The sequence below is a fragment of the Clarias gariepinus genome, chromosome 3 (genome assembly GCF_024256425.1).
Source record: "Clarias gariepinus isolate MV-2021 ecotype Netherlands chromosome 3, CGAR_prim_01v2, whole genome shotgun sequence".
In the NCBI taxonomy this organism is placed as follows: Eukaryota; Metazoa; Chordata; class Actinopteri; order Siluriformes; family Clariidae; genus Clarias; species Clarias gariepinus.
In genome coordinates, this window is record NC_071102.1 from 4,185,525 (window position 1) to 4,207,522 (window position 21,998).

Here is a 21,998-nt window from a genome sequence, read left to right on the forward strand (position 1 = left end):
TTTTTGGCACCTGTCTAAAGGAAAAATGTTTTGTTGTTCAGTTTCACCGTCCTGCGTGAAACATCACGTCTGGAAAAGCAGTTTGGCCTCGTCGGTGTGAGGTATACAGGGGAAAAGCCTTGTTTAAGTGTCAGAGATCTTGGCAGAGATCTTGGTGCTCCGACGCCTCTCCGGCATCTGGTTTCTACCTTCCTAAACACTTCATAACTCACACCATAAATAAACGGAAACAAAGAACATTCCTGCGCTTGGATTTGATGGGGATTTTGAAAGTCGGCTCTCCGTGCACGGACGCGGTGTTCCGCATCCAAGTCGTCCTCGTCTGGAATACTCATCACTGCGTTTCAGCTCGGTCCCTCGCGGAGGTCGGCTCACTTTACTCTGAAATGAGCTGCAAAGACGTGGTTTTAAAATCAGAGCAGCTACAAATTGGTTTACAGGTTTAAAATTAAGCCGAGAAATCGGTGCTAGAGGACTAGGCATTTGTCAGATTGTCGATTTTACAGCTTTTGGATCTTAGCATGATATCACACTCGTCTTTGTCCCAAGTTACAAAGGCATACGGAGTATTAGAGACTAGAGACAGAGAAAAAAAATTATTTAGCTATGAATGGCGGTTCTTTTGTGTGCCAGGCCAACCCTGACTCAAAAATCGATTTTTAAACGATTTATTACATTGAAAACAGAGACGGACTGTTGATCAGTGACCGGAACTGTCTGGTTTTCAGTCCGATCAGACATGAACGATCACGTTTAACCAATTCTGTGCCGAGTGCATGAGCTTCTGAGTGTTGCAACCGAAACGCTTTTTTAATGAAAAAGCTTCCGATCTGCCTTTTTCTCGAAACTCTGCGAACGAATTGGTATTGAAAACCACTCGTTACACTCTCTTACACCAGCCTTAATACACCGCATTCGCAAACGAGTCTCGAAACAGAAGTTGCGCGTGGCCTCGTGCTCACGGTTGCTTCACAATTGCTAAAGATGCAGTTTCTTTATGATCCTGTAGGTGGCGCTCTAAACTATTTCCGCATCTCGTGTAGTAGGAGTGAATTATTATTTATCCTTTCGTTTAATTTAATTCGAAATTAAAAGTTAGACTCTAAGCTCCTGTATTTAAAGTTAGTTTGTATTGTTTAGGTGATGCACCGGCAACCTTTAATTACTCATCTTTAAGTTTTAATCTTTTAAATGGTTAAGGTCTTCAAATTGTATCATATTTATAAAATTCTGATACAGAATCACAATACAAATCGAATCGCCACATAGGTATCGTGATAATATTGTATCAGGTGATTCCCGTCCCTATTAGACTCCCTACATGGAGGAAGGGGTGTACAAACTTTTGCACTGACCTATTTCACGTTTGAACCTTCTTACTAGTGACACCATTTAATTGGAACCTGACAATATGGAAATATAGCTTTTCCGCACAGCGTGAAATCTTGTAAGGGTGTACAAACTTTTGCACTCGGAGTCTATATTAAAGCTTAATATCTGGTAAAGCTCTTGATTAAAGCTCAACACGCACCCATTTTTTTTTCTTTTGTGCTCTGCCTCATGCTGCCTCTTTTGATGTGCCTTCATATCATGACCTTTGACCCGAAAAGGGTTAAAGGTCGATAGACTGTCAGCGCCGATGAATATGCCGAGGCCGGTTAATGAGTACACACTCGGCACCCCTAAAGGGGTTTCGCTCGGCGGGACGGTGCTGCCGCAAAGCCCACGAGTGCACTAGACAGGGGCAGTTATTGTTGTGTCGCCCCCCCGACGGGTACTTCAGTGCGAGACAAAAGCACATGGGATGGATTTGGAGTCGGCGTTCACAAACTCTGCACTTTGTCGTTCTATAATTGAGTAGTGAGGCTCGGAGTTTTTGTCTACACAAGCGTCTCGGGGCCCTTTTATTAGAGAGAACATGAAACACGCCGGTACCTTTTTAGACGCATCGCGGAAAAATGCAGCGTCCTGAAAATATAGAGTCGCTTCTGAAATGTACACATGGAAACGTTTGGAAGGTTATAAACTGTCAGCATTCTGCGTGTGTGTGTGTGAGACTGGGTTTAGTCTGTCTCCGCGAGGCTGGGTGGTCGATGCTAATCTTAGCTGCACACTTGTACGCTATAGGAAGCTAAACCATGTTTCTGGAAGAGACGCGACCTGGAGTTATGTGGTACTTTTACTGACCACTTTATTAGACACATAGCTCATTAGTTCCACTTGTAGGAACGCAGTAAGAGACTCGAGCCTGTCTTTTTTTACATACATAATATGTGAGTGTGTGTAAGTGAGAGCGAGCGAGCGCGAGACAAAGAGCGAGCTCGTTTATAAGTTCTGTATAACCTTTCAAATTCAAATTCAAAATTCAAATTTTATTTGTCACATACACAAACATACACAGTACGAAATGTAGTGAAATGTATTATACGACTGCCATTGACCCTAGAAGAGAGTTAAATTTTACAAATAAGAAATAAATATGAATAAAAGAAATACGATAGAAATTAAATTACAAAATTAAATTAAACTAGGAAAAATAGAACTAAAAATAAAAATAGAAATGTGCTATGAAAAAATAGAACTAAAAATAAAAATAGAAATAGGATGTACAAAATAGAAATATACTGTGCAAATTGAAATATACTTTACGGTGTGTGCAAATATGCATGGAACAAAGTGTCTTAGTGCAGAGGTTATTAAAGTGACTTTGTGCACTGGTCCAGGATGTAAACGTAAAACTGTAAAATGTAGTGTAGTTGTGAAGGTAGGTGTGCAAAGTTATTAAAGTGTCTTTGTGCAATGGTCCAGGATGTAACGTACGACATGTAGTGTATATATGAAGGTAGGTGAGCGTGTAATTGTCCATAGTGTTCATGGATGTAAGAAGATTGATGGATTTGACCAATTATGAAAATATTGTGTAGTTCTGCATAGTGGTGTGGTTGTGGTTGAGAGACCTTATCGCCTGCGGGAAGAAGCTCCTCCTCAGTCTCTCTGTGTTGGCCTTCAAGGAGCGGAATCGCTTCCCAGACCGCAACAGAGTAAACAGTCCGTTATTGGGGTGGCTGAGGTCCTTCACGATCTTCCTGGCCTTGGTCAAGCACCGCTTGTTGTAGATCGAGTGCAGGTCAGGGAGCTCGATGCGGATGATGCGCTCAGCTGATCGCACCACCCTCTGTAGAGCTCGTCTGTCCTGCATGGTGCTGTTCCCGAACCAGGTCGTGATATTTCCCGTCAGGATGCTCTCGATGGTGCAGGAGTAGAAATTCCTGAGCACCTTGGAGGGCAGTCTAAAGTCTCTCAAGCGTCTGAGGTGGTAGAGACGCTGCCGGGCCTTTTTTACCACGGTGTTGATGTGACAGGACCATGCCAGGTCCTGCGTGATGTGAACACCGAGGTATCTGAAGCTGTCCACTCTCTCCACTGGGCTCCTGTTGATGACGGGGGTCTGGTAGTTCCTCACCTGCTTTGTACTAAAGTCCACTATCAGCTCCTTTGTCTTACTGACGTTCAGGAGGAGATTGTTCCTCTGGCACCAGTTCTCCAGATTTCCAACCTCCTCCAGGTAGGCCGTCTCATCATTGTTCGTGATCAGGCCCACCACAACAGTGTCGTCAGCGAACTTGATGATGGTGGTGGAGCTGGTAGTGGCCACGCAGTCGTGGGTGTACAGAGAGTACAGCAGGGGGCTCAGAACACAACCCTGGGGGGCTCCAGTGCTGAGAGTGAGAGGGGCTGAGACATGTCCGCCCATCCTTACTGCCTGTGGTCTGCCAGTTAGGAAGTTGGAGATCCACTGACACATAGATGAGCTGAGTCCCAGGTGCTCCAGCTTGGTGGTAAGTGTGGAGGGAATTATGGTATTAAATGCAGAACTGTAGTCGATGAAGAGCATTTTCACATAATTCCCCCTCAGAGTGTCCAGGTGAGTGAGAGATGTATGGAGGAGATGAGAGATTGCATCGTCCGTGGAACGGTTTGGACGATAAGCGAACTGTAGTGGGTCGAGTGTGTCTGGTAGTGAAGAGATGATGAAGTCTCTGACCAGGCGTTCAAAGCACTTCATCACTACTGAAGTGAGGGCTACAGGGCGATAGTCATTGAGTGAAGCAGGATGAGGTTTCTTTGGGACAGGAACAATGATGGACTCTTTGAAGCATGTGGGGATCACCGACTGAGATAAAGAGATGTTGAATATCTCAGTGAACACAGGTGCTAGCTGGTCTGCGCAGGCTCTGAGGAGACGGCCTGAGATGCCGTCTGGTCCTGCTGCTTTCCTGGTGTTCACTCTCTTGAAGGCTCTCCTCACGTCATGCTCGGTGATGATGAACGCGCTTCCGGTGCTGGCAGTGACTTCCTGTCTGCAGCCGTTAGCGCCGCTAGCATTAGCATCGCTAGCGTCCTTAGCTGCAGCCTCGAAGCGAGCATAGAAAGTGTTGAGCTCATCTGCCAGAGTCACGTCTGCGTTTATCATACCGGATGTTGGTGCTTTATAATCCGTTATTGTTCTCAATCCCTGCCACAGGCTCCTAGAGTCACTCTGTTGGAGCTGTGACTCTAGTTTCCTCCCGTAGCGCTGCTTCGCCTCTTTCACCGCCTTCCGGATGCTGTATGACGCAGCCTTGTACGGTTCCATGTCCCCCGACGCGAGTCCCGTGTTGTAGGCAGCGGTGCGAGATCTCAGAGCGTCGCGGATGGTTTTATCCACCCACGGCTTCTGGTTGGGAAACGTTTTAATAGTCTTTTTTTCTACGGTATCGTCCGCTAATTTCCCGATGAATCCCACAACCGCTTCCGTAAACACGCTGACGTCACCATCGGAGCTGTTTCTGAACATGTCCCAGTCTGCGTCATCGAGTGCGTCCTGTAACGCGGCCACCGATTGGTCCGTCCAGCGCGCGACCTCCCTCTGAACCGGAACTTCCTGTTTCAGCCTTTGTTTGTATTTTGGCATGAGGAAGATGGCGGCGTGGTCGGATTTACCAAACGGTGGACGAGATTGGGCCTTGTAGCCGTCCTTGACTGTAGTGTAACAGTGGTCCAGTGTCCTTTCGCCCCTGGTGGGGCAGGTGATATGCTGATAAAAGTTTGGCGCTGCGCGTTTGAGGTTGGCACTATTAAAGTCCCCCGCCACAATAAGCGCAGCGTCCCGGTGTTGTGTTTGTTGCTGTGTGAGTGCCTCATGCAGCTCGCATAAGGCAGTGTCCGTGTCCGCTTGTGGTGGAATATAAACGGCGCTGATTATGACCGATGTAAACTCCCGAGGAAGGTAAAAAGGACGACACATGATGGACAGTAGTTCCAGGTTTGGTGTGCAGGAGCGTGTGAGAGGAACAACGCTCGCGCTGTTGCACCAGCTGCTGTTCACCATTAAACACACGCCGCCTCCCCTTGACTTCCCCGAGTCCCGCGTCCTGTCCATGCGGTGAACCGAGAAGAACTCGGCCGGCTGAATGGCGTGGTCCGGCACCGCTGGGTTCAGCCATGTCTCGGTGAAGCAGAGGAGATTGCAGTCCCGAATGTCTCTCTGGAACTTTATCCTGGCCCTGAGGTCATCGAGCTTGTTTTCCAGTGACTGGACGTTGGCGAGCAGGATGCTAGGCAGAGGTGTGCGGTGTGCACGGGCTCTCAGCCTGTTCCTGACGCCGGCTCGTTTTCCTCGGGGCCGCCGCTTCGCGTCGCGTCCTTTGTTGTCCCTCAGGATCTCACTCGGCCAGCTCGGATCCGGAGTTAAAAACGTCAAATTGTGAGTACATTGTATACCAATAGAAACAAGAGTGTCTCTATCATAACTAATGTACCCCATGGTGGTAATTTTGCCGGTTTTAAAACGCTGTAAACTAACTTAAAGAACAAAAACAAAGAAAAGGTGGTCGGAGCAGTCGTGACGGCAGCCGACCTCACCGGCACCATCTTGAATTTATCTATTCATAAATACAATTGATGTATTTATGAATAGAGGTAAAGATTCTGTTCTAGTGAATTGACTTCAGTTTTACTTTAACAGATCTATACTGAGATTTACCGACATTTTACATTCACTGCGTTTTGCAGACACCCTTACACCCCAGAGCGACTCACGGTTTTCTCATTATAAATCTGAGCAGTTGAGGATCCAACAGTCCAGGTGGTGCTGGGATTTAAAGCCCTGTCTTCAATACATTTACAGTAATTAGTAAAGCAAATCCGTAAGCTCGTTAACTTTAAAGGTCCCACATTTAGCTACTTCTTAACATAGATCTCAGAGCTTCCCCAAAGTGTGTGTGTGTGGTAATGCTCCAGCTGGCACGTTTCCTTTCAGACGTTTTTTTTTTAAACTCTCTTGATTTTACTCCTCCTCTAACATGCCGTTTCAGTGTCTAGTCAAATTAGTTACCCACACCGTCCCACCAGAAAACACCAGTGTCAAGCAACAATCCTTTTCTTATGAGGTCACAATAGGGGAAAAATCGAATTGGCTTGTTTTAACTTCTGCTATACAAAAATGGGGGGAAAAAAAGGAGAAAAAGAAGGATCATGATTTTTGATCGCACAATGGAGACTCATCTGAACATCTAACACAAGGTAAAGGGTCTTCTTTTAGGCAGTTGGCTAGTTTAGCTAGAAGGGGTGTAACAGTATGCTTGTTCCTATTCAAATGATGTTTGACAAAGTGTTAACAATTTAAATTCATTATTCATTCATTATTTATAAATTTATAATTTAATTTAGTCGTTTTTTTTTTTTTTTTACTACACTCTACCAAAAACATATGGAACCGTAACTTCAAAAGTCTGTAATGTGACTTTTGCAAATTGCCGCGCACTGAATAGCTGAAGTCGCCTTGCACCTCCAGGGTCTGGGTTCGATTCCCGGCTAGACTCGATTCCCGTCTCTGTGTGCATGGAGTTTGCATGTTCTCTCCGTGCTTGGTGGGTTTCCTCCGGGTACTCCGGTTTCCTCCCACAGTCCAAAAATATGTAGATTACTGTAGGTTAACTGGCGTTCCCAAATAGCCTGTAGTGTGTGAATGAGCGTGTGTGTATGTGTGTGTGTCCTGCGATGGATTGGCACCCTGTGCCAGGGTGTACCCTGCCTCGTGCCCTAAGCCTCCTGGGATAGGCTCCAGGTCCCCATGACCCTGAATACAGGATAAGGCGGTATAGAAGATTTAATTAAATTCAATATTATATATATATGTATAGCTCTTTTAACACTTGTCATTGTCGCATGATGAGTGAGTGAGAGAGATTAATTGCAGCTTGTCATTTGTGGTTATGTCCGATACACCATATTAAAAAAATACAGTATATTTATATATCTTCTTACTTCCATTCATTTATACATTTATAAACCCTCATACATAATTAGTTATATACATACAGTATGTACTTCCTAACTTACAATTATACATACTGTAGTCACTTACTGTACAGAATTACTTTATATTTATAGATAGACATATTTTACATGCATACACACTCATATACAGTACATATTACATGTAAATATTTCCCTGCATACGTCCTCAATTACATACGGTGTATATGTACCTACAAACATTCTGTATGTATACTCGCACATTGTTTTGTGTCTTGTTAATGCGAACGTAGGGATTAAACCCATAGTGTTCAGGTTCAATCAAGTTTCTGCAAAACCTTTTATTCTAAATCAGATTATTAGACTGTGATTAAATCAGCTCGATTTAGCGACTCGGGACCAAAACGGCCCGATTACCCTGCAGAGAGAGTGTCATGTCCATCAGCGAGAGGTGGATGTCAGTAAAAATACGACATAAGAATGTCCCGAGAGTGTTAAGTCTATATCGGGCATGATGGGAAGGAGGCAGAGAGAGAAACTCATACTAATAATACACCTCCATCCATCATCCGGGACAACAAGCAATTAGCACGTTCCAGCCTGACCCGCTCGCATGTTCCACTGCACCGTCTGCGCATGTGTGTGTGTGTGTGTGTGTGTTTAACTGTTTATCTGAGGGGTAAGGGAAGGAATGTGAGCGTGGACGGTCTGTTTTCAGCACATCATGTGATCTTTACTAAAAAACTATGTTTATTATATGATCTGAGGCTCCGGGTCCGTGTGGAACACAGCGTCCCGAACGTATCCTGTCGCCTTGCACCGTCAGGGTCTGGGTTCGATTCCCACCTCGGGATTTGTGCTCATGGTGTTAGCATGTTCTCCCCGTGCTTGCTGGGCTTCCTCCTCCGGTTTCCTCCCACAGTCTCCGGAGTTCCCAAATTGCCCGTAGTGTGTGAATCCGAGTGTGAGTGTGTGTACCCACGTCGTACCCCAAGTCTCCTGGGATTGGCTCCAGGGCCCCCCGTCACTCTGTGTACAGGACAAAATGGTGTAGATGATGAGTGAGTGAGTGATTTAATCAGAAACTTTTATCCTTTTTAAATTAATTCTACACTGAACATTTTCTTTACCTATATACATTGAATCCTGAATATGGCTACAGCAACTCTGTAAAAACAAAAAAGTGCTTTCTACAGATAGAAACACTAAAAGAAAAAAAACGTTTTTGTAAATTGAAACTGTAATAAAACGAACTCTTGCGCTTTAAAACCATTTGACAGGCCGCGTCGAAATAGATTGATACCGGATCTCCTTAAAGGGTGGCCACGCGCTATCCTGTTCCACCATCAGAGGATGTGGCAGACGACGTCTCATGGGCTTCACACGCTCCAGATATCACCTTACACTCCTCTATTCACTGCTTTTATCCGAACGTCCGGTGCACTCAGTGTACCGCGCTGGATTTACACTCGGTGTCGGCGCACAGGCCAAAAAAAGTAACTGCACATTACCGCTTAAAAGGAGATGAAATCGATTTGCATATGCATATAAATTTTCCAGCTTCATAACTCCTGACTTGCAAAACCCTCAGGCACAAAACGCACGTTCTTCGAATACAGACTGTGGAAAATGTCATGCAGGTCTGCGATCATAGTGTCCAGGAAATATATATTTCAAAATTTTCACGTAAACACAGAATGATATGCAGCGCCGGTCCCATGCCTGGCTAGACGCAGTCAGTAAAGGCATCCGGTGTAAAACCTGCTCCGAATCGTGTGTGGATCCGCTAGAGAAAGGTTACTCAGGGTGTTTTCATGTTAGGGATCTGGGCCCGTTTCCGAGTACACTTGACCCCATTTTGATTGACGTTCGTGTTCAGTTCATATCGCCACCTGGTGTATTGGAGAGTGAAAAAGTACCAGAGTACATAAAAGAATAATAATAATAATAATAATAATAATGTGAACGCTGGTCAGCGGGGCGAGTGCGGAGGGGGGGCCATCATTCCCGGGTACTCTACAAGTCAATCATGCTTAGGGTGAAAGCTCTGTTAAATTTCATCCTGATCAGTTGTAATTGATGTGCAGCGTCCCGGCACGCCATTAATCACCTGATCAATCGGCCATCTGACTCCCAGACGATTAATTTATATATTAATCCACCTTGTACACAATAAATAAAAATCACACAGCATCTGCGCGGCCCGAGGGGGAAAATCTGCCGCGACATGCTGTCGTAAGATAGTGATGAGAATAAACAGCGATCCAACCAGAGCAATCTAACTAAAGAACAATATGTTATACTTTTAATTTATTATTTGTATTTTTAAAATAACATTTACTGGTGTAAAATGTTAAAACAAGTTAGTACCTGTTACAGCATATTATTATTATTATTATTAGAGCAGCTTTGTTACTTCAGTCCTTCACGAAGCACAAACTCCTCCCATATGAAGATGCTCTAACTAGCGGCTAACCTTCGCGTACAGCTGTTCCTCGGGTTTCAGCGCTCTGACACTGGAGACTCTTTCCTTAACCACTGAATATGCTTATTTTCCTCAACAGTTAATAAGGTTTTATTCCGTTTTAGTTTATGTGGAACATCCGTCAGGCATCTTCCTCGGTTTTTACGTGTAAAGACGTTACGTTACATTGTGCGTATTAATCAATAACTTCTGATCTGTTAATTAGTTTATTAAGTGGCTCCAAATGCAATTCAAATCAAATGTTATGTTAAAAATTTTATGTAAAATTGATTGCCTTTTTTTTGTTGTTTTGTAGGACCCTTTGAAGGAAGCTTGTGCTGAAGGGATAAGTGATGAGCATTACCGTTTAGAAGGTAAATATCTCTATACTAATTTCTCTCTCTCTCTCTCTCTCTCTCTCTCTTTCTTTCTTCCTGTGTGTATATTGTTGTTTTTTGACCCTTCTGTTCCAGTCCCAGACCAGATAATCCCTCTCTCTCTCTCTCTCTCTCTCTCTCTCTCTCTCTCTCTCTCTCTCATGGCTGAAAAAGAGCACGGGGTCACCCGGGTCACTCTCTGTATGAAGGTCGATCTCTTCATTAATCCCTCTGTGGGATTTCCCACGTGTGATTGCCTGGGCGGGGTTTGTTTGTACGGCTGAGAGGTCGCTTGAGGTCGAGGCCGAGAGCCATAAAAGCGTTGCTCGCGAGCCTCTGTGATTGCAGACGCACCGGTATAACGCGATGTGAGACGCGATAAAGCGGAGGAGGTGCTCGCCCCGTCTGAGCGCTGATAAGAATCACTGTAACTGGTTTCAAAGCCCGCGTTGTTTTGCACGCCTTTAATCTTTACAGCCGTTTGCTACAGCGCCAGTGATTTCAGCACTGGACACGGGACGGGGTCATGTGACTGACGTGGCTAACCAGATTATTCAGCACTTAAAAAAGAAATGATTCCCGGTATATAACTCTCTTATGACTCGTGACTCTTGCTCTATAAAGCTTCAATACCTTTAAAGAAAGGGTGTAGAGATGGAAAAAGTAAAAGAGAAACGATGGCTAGGGTGTGAATTTTTTGAAATTCACAGCAGGCAGGAAGATGTCTGGTTGGTTCCTTCTATTAGGTGTGTGTGTGTGTGTCGTGCATACACCGTAGGTGGTCTGATGTTTGTTCTGTTAGAGTCGAGTCTGCCAATAGGAGCAAATTGTGAACTTGTCAAGAGTTTAGGACGTGTGTGTGTGTGTGTGTGTGTCACTACTGTAACCCCTTCAGGCCACTCATTACACTCATAAGCCTCCAGATAAGAATCTATGAAACATGCCGTGCGTACAGGCAGATTTCTGCCCCGGCTCACAATGTTGCCTTTGAGTACGTCGCCGTGATCAAAAGCGCGGAGCCGCCGCTATTTTCCTCAAAAACAAGTCTGTAAAAGCTCCCTGGGACGATTTCTTTCATTCCCCGGCGCTATCCTTTTTCTCTCTCTCTCTTTTTATCGCGCGCTCTTTCTCTCTCTTTTCCCTGACGAGAGGACAGGACAGGTCCTCTTTGATCTGAGCTGATCAGCAGAAGAAGAAGAAGAAAGAGCGAGCGAGAGACACATTGAGCGAGAGAGAGAGAGAGAGAGACACTATTGTATGTGTTGATCCCTTTGGCTGGCACAACAAACACAGTTTTAGATTTGACTTTGCTTAATTAATTAGATATTCTGTTTAGCAGACGGACTGATCCCCGGCCAAACGGTTCGAGAACGGCACTTCAAAGCGCGGGGATCGGGGGCAGGGGGGAGGATTTAGCCTGCAGGACGCAACGGCTGTCTCCGTGCACGGTTTTAGATCCGCGCGTGTCGGAGCACTTCGTCAGTGTCAGTGGCCAAATATAGGAATTAGCACAGTGTATAATTATTTCTTGTTCGTTTTATATCAGCCGAGCGTTAACGCTGGCACAAGCGCTGTAGTTTTATTTTTCCTATTCAACTTTTTCCTTAAACGTTTTTCTGAAACTGAAATTTCGTACTGTGTATGTTTGTGTATGTGACAAATAAAATTTGAATTTGAATTTGAAAGGAACAAAAACAGACGATTGCACGGGTGCACAAACTTTAACCTCAGCGTTTGAGTCACTGTCCTCCTTTCCCGCTGCACAGTGGAACAAATTATTCATTCTTTTCCTTTATCTCCTCTCTCGCCCCATCTAAAGTGTGTACTCGCAAACCTTTCACGATCAGCGTCCCCTTTATCTATGGAATAAATTGTATAATAAATAGGGATGCACCGAAATGAAAATTCTGGGCCGAAAACGAAACCGAAATTTTTGGATGCACTTGGCCGAAAACCGATACCGAAACCGAAAATGGCTTCATTAAAAAACATGTTTAAAATATTTTCTTTTTGTTTGTATTAAAAAACTACAAATTAATTAAGCAATCAAACTTTTATTGATAATAAATAACAGTAATAAGGCTGTTTAACAATAACAAAACTTGCTTCCAAGTGCTTCCAAACCGCCGACATACTCCGTGTTTGATGCGTAATGACAGCGCGAACGAGACGGGAGGATGGGAGAGGCGTGGCGACAATTTCGGCTTTTATTTTCGGCGCTTTCTTACGTTTCGGCCAAAACCGATAATGCTATTTCGGCAGAAAATTTTCGGCGGCCGAAATTTCGGTGCATCCCTAATAATAAAGATACAATTTAAAAACTGGTTGCTTATGAAACAACTTGAGCAGCGACCTCATTTCCCCTCTCGTCTGTTCCAACCACTCAGCATTTAGCATCACTGGTTATACTGGTTCATTTGCACCTGTTTCTCACTGGTTCATGCCTGATGCTTGAATGATTCCTAGGTCACTGTGAAACTAAAAAACCAAGAACATTCCTCTAAAACAGCTCAGGTACAGGGACTGAAGCTAAGAGCCTTCAGGAAACCTAGGGAACTTCATTAAAACTCAAGACTACATTAAAATAGAAGAAATTCTGACTCTTTAGACAAAAAATATGAGGGGGGTGGTGGTGGGATTGGTTCAAGACTTTTGCATAATACTGTACTAAGTGAAGCGTAGCTGTTAATTAGCTTATAACGGCACAGTGAACATTCTATTTTTGCCCAGTTTTTATAACTTATTCCTACTATTATATAACTATTAACTTATTTCCGGTCGGCACAGTGGCTTAGTGGTTAGCACTGTCACCTTGCACCTGCAGGGTCCGGGTTTGACTCCCGCCTTTTTGTGGCTGGAGTTTGCATGTTCTCCCCATGCTTGGTGGGTTTTCTTCCAAAGACACGCAGATTAGGCTAATTTGCATTCCACCCCAAAAAATGCTAAGCAGGGTGTACCCCGCTTTGTGCCCGACTGTAAGTCTCCTGTGATAGGGTCCTCCATGACCCCAGGGACATTTCATGGGGCATGGGGTCAGGGGCAGCTCAGTGGTTAAGGCATTGGACTACAGTTCAGAAGGTCTCAGGTTCAAACACCACGACCACCAAGTAACCACTGTTGGGCCCCTGAGCAAGGCCCTTAACCCTCAACTGCTATAAGATGTATAATGAGATAAAAACGCAAGTCGTTCTGGATAAGGGCGTCTGCCAAATGCACCTAAATGTTAACGGACCTGGTGCCCCAAATCATAAATGTCTCTGTTTGTACAGTGTAGTATTTGCCCAAATAGTAGAATCAGTACAAATTTTAAAACAAATTCTTGTTTCTGCAACCTACATCCCATCGCCGTGAGGAGCAGTGTGGTCTTTCAACAAAACAACCTGTGCACCCTGAGTGACGCTTGTTTATGGGTTTTCAGTATTTTTATTGTTTTATGATGCCATCACTGTGTTTAGGAGAGAAAAAAAGAACTTTTCAGAACTTTAAAGGTGACCTTAAACATTCTGTCCATGACTTTTTTTATAGGGACGTGTCCATGGAAACTTGTCTAGTGTCTGCATTGTAACAAAACGTCCTGGCCTTTTTATCCCAAGTGTTGGGTGGTTCTTGTAAAATCCCCGTACACTATAAACACAAAAGGGACCCAGAAACCCTTCCAAAAATCTCCTGTGTTTTCATGGCTAGTTACGGCTGTCTCCTTGACGCTTTCTTCTGCCTCTTCCCAGCACGTCTGTTGCACTTAGTCATTGTTTTTTCCGTTTCCTCTGCAGTAGCCCTGCCCCCTGAGAAGATTGACAGCTGCGGTGCAGAAGACAAGATGCAGGAGAAGGAGAGCTCAGTGCCCACGGGTCCACACAAACAACTACAGTTTGAGGTGATGCACGTTCTCTCTCTCTCTAACACACACACACACACACACACACACACACACACACACACACACACACACACACACACACACACACACAGTAAAGCGGTGATGCCTAGCCTTGTGCCCAGGCCTAATATGGTGTGTAAAAGTGTGTTGTTTAGATTGCAGTAGACAGATGTGTTTAGTCAGTGAGGATATTTTTAATACCCGCTGCTTCAGGCAACTCCGAGCTGAAAATTTAAAAAAAAAAAAAAAAGTGGACACACGTGTGAATGCTGGATTGGGAAATGCATTAGAGAAACACTTGATATTCTTGTAGTCGTGTGCCACCCTATCTACGGAACATTACCATGCATGGGTACGCGACCGGAGAAATGGCACCGGACACCGCTGCCCGGCTTGGCACATCCCTATGTTGTCGCTTTCTCCACTTACTTTAGATTGTTCGCGCTGGACCGAATATCTGAGGGCGCTTTTACATTAGGGCCCCGGGATCGTTTCTGAGAGCACTTGACCCAAAGGTCTGGTTCTTTTTGATTAGTGCGAACACAATCACAGGCAAGGATCGAATCCTATATGGAAGTAAATCACCGTTTAGACGCGTCGTCGTCAGTGCTCTCAGTCTCCGCGCGTATCACGCTGTGTCTCGCGGTGTCTCATCCTCTGGCCTACACGGACATAACTGATGAAGTAGGAAGACACACTAGATCGTAAGTCTTGGCAGTTTTTCCAAATTATCAGTAACATCATAAGTAGACATAGCACGAAGGGTCACTTCCTTATTCTGTTCTTCTCTTGTGTTAAGTGGTGGCACACAAACCACGTAGCCTTGGTTATACTGCCACCTGCTGTATCGGAGAACGTAAATATGAAATAAAGGAAGAAGATCCTGTGTTGTGGACTACTGCATGCTTCTGCGACATGGGAGAGACAGTTTTACGATGGAGGTTAACCTACCCAGGTTGGTCGTCGCCCTGGTTATTGTTTATTACTATATTTGTTGCACTTCAATGGAGCAAAACATCAGGCGGTGTGCATCAAACCTACCCAACTGCGACAGGCTGTTCAGCTGAGCATATTTCGAAAGATCCATCATGTACAGTACGTACGTTGGTCCTGTTTTAATTTGGGTGTTCTGATCGACCACCTCTTTTTGGGGTCCCGGTGCGATTGTTTAAAACAAACTAGAGTTGGATTTAAGCAAACTAAAGCCCGTAGTTGTGAAAGCACACTCGTTTATTTTATTGACATTCAAATGGGTCTCAGGAGTGTAGTGTACAAACACTAAAATTGGAAAAATTCCTGCCTTTTGTCCTGTTGACAGTTTTATATTGACTAGGGATCAAACAAGCCAGTTAGATTTTCCCCTAATGTGACCTCATATAAGAAGAGCCCCTCCCCTGGCTTGTTACTAAACAATACTGGTTTTATTTATTTATTTAATTAATTTTTGGCATAAAAACGTTTTTAAAAACCCGGAGCCCAGAATCTTGCCACAATCTTGCCTGCTGTTGCTCTTCAACTAACACTGATGGGGTGCGACTGTTTGGTGTTTAATCCCAGTCCTTGGTGTACTAGTACATTTCAGTCTACTTCCTGTTCCCACAACATCTGCTTGGACTCATCAGATAAATAACAATTCAAAACTGAATCGACATTTGGGTCCTTTTATGCAACATTCACTCTTTTTGATCGTCTGCCATTGGGTCTAGTGGGAAAAAATATCACAATTTCCCACCTGGTATGATGTCATTCTGGCCAAGAATAAAAAGCTGGGGGTATTTGCGTAGCCCCTGGTCCGGCTTGACTCCCGGTCACCACTCAGGAGGCTGTTGTTTTTAGTGAAGTCCTGTTTCCTGCGTTCTGATTGTCTAGAAAAATGCACTTCTACAAAGTGGCCCAAGGGGGGGATCAGGAGCTCATTAGCATTGGCAGCCACACACTCTCAAACTGTGTGTTCCAGGATTTATCTTGATGATTATTTCTCCATCAGGAGCTGGAGTGTGCTGTTTCAGTGGAGGAAGATAACAGGCAGGAGTGGACCTTCACGCTCTATGACTTTGACAACAATGGCAAAGTAACAAGAGAGGTGAGACTGATTTATCCTTCTGTGTCAGGTTCACGCCATACAGTAGGTCGTGCATAGCCTTACAGTGTACCTGCATATAAAGAAAGGGACGTGCATGTTGCAGCGACGCTGACCATGCATGTGGTCCACATGATGGTACTCTTATCAGGATTTAGGGCTTCCTAAATTTTTTTACTTGACTTGAAATCCGAACCAACATCTAGGAGAGACTAATCGAAAAAGTCCGTGCATTTGCTTCCTGTGAATAATTTCAATAAAAGTCTCACCTGTCGCTTTCCTACAAGACTTTTCTTTATCTGTCACCGCTGCATCCGAACTCTGCGAACGTTCTACGAAACCAGAACATGCCAGCGTTTTTTCTTTTTGTTGTTTTTTCATTAATTCTTAGTGCAAGAGGTTGTTGATTAATTTTATAAAACAGCAGCTTTGACATCAGTGCAACAACAAAACACAGGTTGTAATCAATGCTTTCCGCTTTCGCCGGTCTCAAAACACAGCAAACGCAAATTAGTCACGTTAGAAACCAGATGTGGCCGCATGATTTTTGGAGGCGTTTGAGGCGATAATACGTCACTGTTTCTTTTAAATCCTACAGGTGAAGCTCTAAACTCTTCCCAAATTTTTATCTCATGTGGCAGGAGTGCATGAAGTGTGCATGTCCTCCCAGTACTTGGTGGGTTTCCTCCGGGTACTCCGGTTTCCTCCCACAGTCCAAACATATACAGGTTAGGCTAATTGGCGTTCCCAAATTGCCCGTAGTGTGTGAATGGGTGTGTGAGTGTGTGTATGTGTGTGTGCCCTGCGATGGATTGGCACCCTGTCCAGGGTGTACCCCGCCTCGTGCCCTAAGCCTTCTGGGTTAGGCTCCAGGTCTCCGCGACCCTAAATCCCTGAAGTTGGTTTAGAAATAATAATTTCCACAAATAACAGACATAAGTGTTGCTTAGTAACAATGTAGCTTTTTTGTTTAATTTAATTTGAAGTTAAAAGTTTAAACTCTTGTATTTGAAGTTTGAAGTTTTGAAGCATGAATTTTTAAGTGAGAAAATTAATGCTGTAAGGAATGGGCTACAATTAATTAATCATTAAACTTTTTTAAGGTTTAAAATATAAAAATTTAATATCGAATATTGAATCTGAATCGAATCGGGACCGAGGTATCGTGATAATATCGTATCAGGAGGTGATTCTGATGATTCTCATTCCTAGTACATTACGACTTGTATAGTTGATGCTTAACATAATATGACATTTAAAAATAAACGTAATGAAAATTTAACGGAAGGAGTCTCCAGTGTCAGTCGTCAAAGCTCAAAGAGTTTCTTCATGTCCCTGCCCTGGGTAAGCCTATTAAATTCAAGAGATATTTCAACTTTTTTTCAGGACATCACCAGTTTGCTGCACACCATCTACGAGGTGGTGGACGCCTCGGTGAACCACTCGCCCAGCAGCAGCAAAACCCTCCGCGTCAAGCTCTCCGTCACACCCGACGCCAGCCAGAGGTGGAGGAACGGCGGTGGCACCCACGCCAACGCAGGTACCCGGAGTCTGCGGATTGATTTTTGCATCGTGTGACTTGATGAAAGTGAGAGGATTGAACGTGTGTGCGTGTGTGTTTACGAGCTATTTATATGCACTGTGCATTTGAGCGATGTTCTTTGATAACAGAGTCTTCAAACTGCATCAGATGCTTCTATATTAATGAAGCGTGTGTGTGTGTGTGTGTGTGTGTGTGTGTGTGTGTTTGGCTCCTTCGGTTGAAAATAGAATAAATGAAGCATTGTTTTTTGTCTTTTATAAATCTTCAAAGTGAAATGCAAGGAACAAAGGATTGTTTCTTCCTTTGGCAGGTCTGATTGTGTGTGTGTATGTGTATGTGTGTGTGTGTGTGTGTGTGAGAGAGTGCATACCGGCACGTGTGTGATGCTGAGAAGCTCAGCACTGTTTCCTTTGATAATGTTCTCTTTTTCTCCCTCTCTTTCTCTCTCTCTCTCTCTCTCTCTCTCTCTTTCTCTCTCTCTCACACACACACACACACACACACACACACAAACTCTCTCTCTTTCTCTCTTTTAGAAATACCACACCCCAGACTGAAGGCTGAAAAGTGCTTTGAGGAGCCTAAAAGCTCAGAGAAAAAGTCCAGAGCTCTTCTGAGGTACTGAACTTTCCGTGTTCTTTTTAACTAATCACCTCCAGCTGATGTCATCAGTGAGCGACTTGAACCTGAAAACTCCTCCATCCTTCACCAGCTTCCAGACAACATAACTGGTGTCTAGGGTTAAGAATTGAGTTGGTTTATGGTTACAGTAGGTTAGGTTTATGGTTTATAGTTATATTTAGGGTTAGCGTTTTGTTTAGGATTTTAGTTTGGGATTGGCATAGGATTAGGTTTAGGATTGAGATTAGGATTAGGGTTAATACTAGATTTAGGATTGGGGTTATGGTTATGATTGGTGTTCGTGTTAGGTTTAGGATTGTGGTTAATGGTAAATTTAGGGTTAGGATTATCTTGGGGTTTGGGTTAGCGGTTTGGTCTAGGATTGGGTTAAATTTATGAGTGGGGTTAGCGTTAGCATTGAGATTGGGTTAGGGATAAGGTTTGCACTGGGAATAGGGTTAAGATAAGGATAAGTGTTTAGACTAGGTTCAGGATTAGGACTTGAATCGTGGTTAGGGTTAGGTTTAGGGGTTGTGTTATGCAGGGTTAGGTGTAGGACTAGGTCTAGGATTGGGTTAGGATTGCGTCTAGAATTGTGTTACTTGTAGGATTGGTATTAGGGTTAGGTTTAGGACTGGGTTTACGGTTAGGTTTAGGGTTTGGGTTAGGGATGAGGTTTGCATTATGGGTTAGGGTTAGAATTGGTCTAAGGGTTAGGTTTAGGGTTTGAGTTCGGGGTAGGCTTTGCGTTGGGGTTTAAGTTAGGATGTCAGTTATAGTTACAGCTTTATAAGCTAAATTTATTTGCAAGCTCAGATAAAATACACTTTGGGTTCATGAAACATGCATTCTTTCCTGCATTGCTTTTATGATCGCACATGTTGCGTGTCATTGTCGATGTTGTAGGCGTCATCACAGTGACCACCACACACAGCAGGGCTGCCAAAGACATTGTGTGGATGAAAACCTGGAGAGAAGGAATCATTACCTGGACCTGGCTGGGATTGAGAACTACTCCTCTCGCTTCGGGACAGGTTAGTTTCAAGTCTCATTTAAATCAGAGCTCGAGATGATATCTTATATACAGACTGTCAGTTAGTGACACTGTTGAAATCTGTCAGTGTGGAGGAATACTGAAAAGTGAATTATTTTTCTCATGGGCTCTTCCTTTTGATTCCTCCTTGTTGCGTCAATTGCTTTTATTCACGTCTAAGAAATTTTCTGTAAAAGTTCTATAAACCTCATGGTCCTTTTTTTTTCTTTTCTTTTTTGTCTTACAGCCGCTCCCACCACCGAGCCACCCAAACCCGACCACACCTCTCGCCCATCCAATCAATCTCGCTCCCGTTCCCAAGAACCCGAGAACGGACACAGCCACCCGGCCCACCACCATCGGCGCTCGCACACCATTTCCACTGAAACCCCCGCCCTGCAGGACAGCCTTTCTCTCCGCCCCCGAGCCCAGGACTCCACCCATCACGCCCATGGTGTCCGATCGCCCAAATCCCAACCTTCCTGTGGCAGAGTGATGAAGCGAGGCACCGCTGCTCCTCCTGCTCCACCTGTGAACACCGCACCCCATCAAAGCTCTGCACCTTACCGGCGACACAAGCAGCGACCCAGAGAGGGGCCTCCAGCACGAGGGGCCGGGCCCTCGGGACGCACCGCGGGGCCGGTCGTGAGCTCAGGACCGATGGTGGAGAAGGAGCAGGTGAGGGAGCTTCCCAGCGTCGTGCTTTACGACGGCGGCCTGGCGCAGGTGGTGCAGCGACACGAACACCACCACCATCACGAGCACCATTACCACTACCACCATTTCTACCAGTCGTAAGCGGAGACGGAGGAAACGGCAAGCGTGGTTGAGCCGAGACTGACAGACAGAGGGCGCCATGTTGTCTGTGTGTCTTTGCATGTGTATGTAAAGGAAATTCTGCAACAGGTTTCGATGTGCAGACTCGGCTAGGAAAGGGCTATACTGTATCTCTTTCTTTCTTTTCTCTTCCTCTTGGATCACTTTATTGCTCGTGCAACACAGTCTGACTTTTATGGTGGAAAATGACAAAACTTATGGGGTTGATGGGGTGTTTTTGTTAAATTTTTTTCCTAAATCATATAAAATGTCTGTGCAAGATAAATTATGTGAAGTCTTTTAGAAGAGTTACGACTGTTAAATGAAGTTTCGTGAACTATGAAGGAAAGGGAGAGATCAATAATCTCCTCTGTGTGTGTGTGTGTGAGTATGTATGAATGTACTATGTATTCATGATTGTACAGTATCGTGTGTGTGTGTGTGTGTGTGTGCCTAAATTGCCTACGGTGTCTTTTTGACGCTGATCCTGTGTTCTTGCCACTCGATAACCACTTGAAAAAGCACTTGTGGTGCGGCTCAATTCATTCTGTAAAGGACAGACGGATCAGAACCGGTTCCCTTCATGCAATACAGGACTCGAGGAAAAAACAAAAACGAAAAAAAAGAAATCCTAATCTGCTGCTACCTCTAGTATTATTGTAATTGTTAAGAAAATTATCATTTAGATAGTATTCTTTTCTTTTTTTTCTTTTTTTTTTTTTTTACTTTTACCGATCTACAGTTATGCTGTTTTTTTTTTAAACAACAAAACAAAATCACATCCATATGCTACAGACTTTGTTGTATGTACCTGTTTAACAAAAATATACCGTCGACATTGTAAGCTTTATGAATAATGTGATCTTTTTATTTGTTCTGTAAAACGTAATTATTATTATTATTTTTATTATTATTATTATTTGTAAAGACCACTAAGTATGACAGATTTATAGCACAGTCAAGTGTACAGTAGTATATACCGATATGTACCGTATACTGTATGAAGATTTCCTTTTCAAGCAATTTAAATCTGTTCAGGTGTGAATGAATGAATGAATGAATGAGTGCAAAAGTTTGAAAAAAAAAATAATGTGGTAAAAAACAATGATAATAATACACACGAAGAAATGTATTTTATACCGGCAAGGCTTTTATGGTGTTCAGTTTTATGGATGTTTCTTCATTATCCTGGAAAACACAGTCAAGTTGTGTGTGATAGTACAATAAAACAGAGCAAAAGGTATCAGTTCAAAAGTTTGCACCCCTCTTCCTAAATGGGATATGTATTCTCTGCAAAATTTTCTAAAAACTGCTACAATTTATTGTCTTAAAAAAAAAAAACATCTGCTAACATCTTAATTGTTTTCTGTATCAACTACAGTATCTCTTATAATTTTCAGATTTTTTTTTATTTATTGGATATTTTTTATATATAAATATAGACACAATAAAAATGATAACATGTGACATGATTTTTTTTCCATTTATTTTTACCCCAGAATCCATGGGGGATGCAAACTTTTGTGCGCACACACCACCTGTCTTTATTCCTGAGCAGGATGACAGTAATAGTGGCTGGTTACAGTCGACACTCCAGCCATAACTCACCAGCACTGAGAGAGAGAGAGAGAGAGAGAGAGAACACACTGTCTGAAAGAATGTGTTGAAAAAGTAATTGTTCTTAACAAGTAAGTATATATATGTGTGTGTGTGTGTGTGTGTGTGTGAGAGAGAGAGAGAATATGTATTGTATTTCACTGAAAAGATAGAATTCACTGTTTGAATTCTACTAGAAATTTCTAATTATTTCAACAAAAAAAAAAAAAAAAACTAAATTAAAATATTTTAGATCAAATGGCTAAACTCGAGTTTATCAACTCTTTTGGCT

General features: G+C 43.6%; 1 protein-coding gene across 1 annotated transcript in view; it reads left to right on the plus strand.

Annotated features, from left to right (window-relative positions):
* Positions 1-21,364, plus strand: part of nkd1 (NKD inhibitor of WNT signaling pathway 1) — a 45,052-nt gene extending 23,688 nt beyond the window's left edge. Inside the window, exons 4-10 of the mRNA XM_053493391.1 lie at positions 10,080-10,137; positions 13,911-14,014; positions 16,005-16,100; positions 17,484-17,637; positions 18,177-18,258; positions 19,168-19,295; positions 19,542-21,364. Coding sequence (XP_053349366.1) covers positions 10,080-10,137; positions 13,911-14,014; positions 16,005-16,100; positions 17,484-17,637; positions 18,177-18,258; positions 19,168-19,295; positions 19,542-20,092 — 1,173 coding nt within the window. The 3' untranslated portion in view covers positions 20,093-21,364. The remainder of the gene's footprint in view (positions 1-10,079; positions 10,138-13,910; positions 14,015-16,004; positions 16,101-17,483; positions 17,638-18,176; positions 18,259-19,167; positions 19,296-19,541) is intronic.
* The last annotated feature ends 634 nt before the right edge of the window (positions 21,365-21,998 follow it).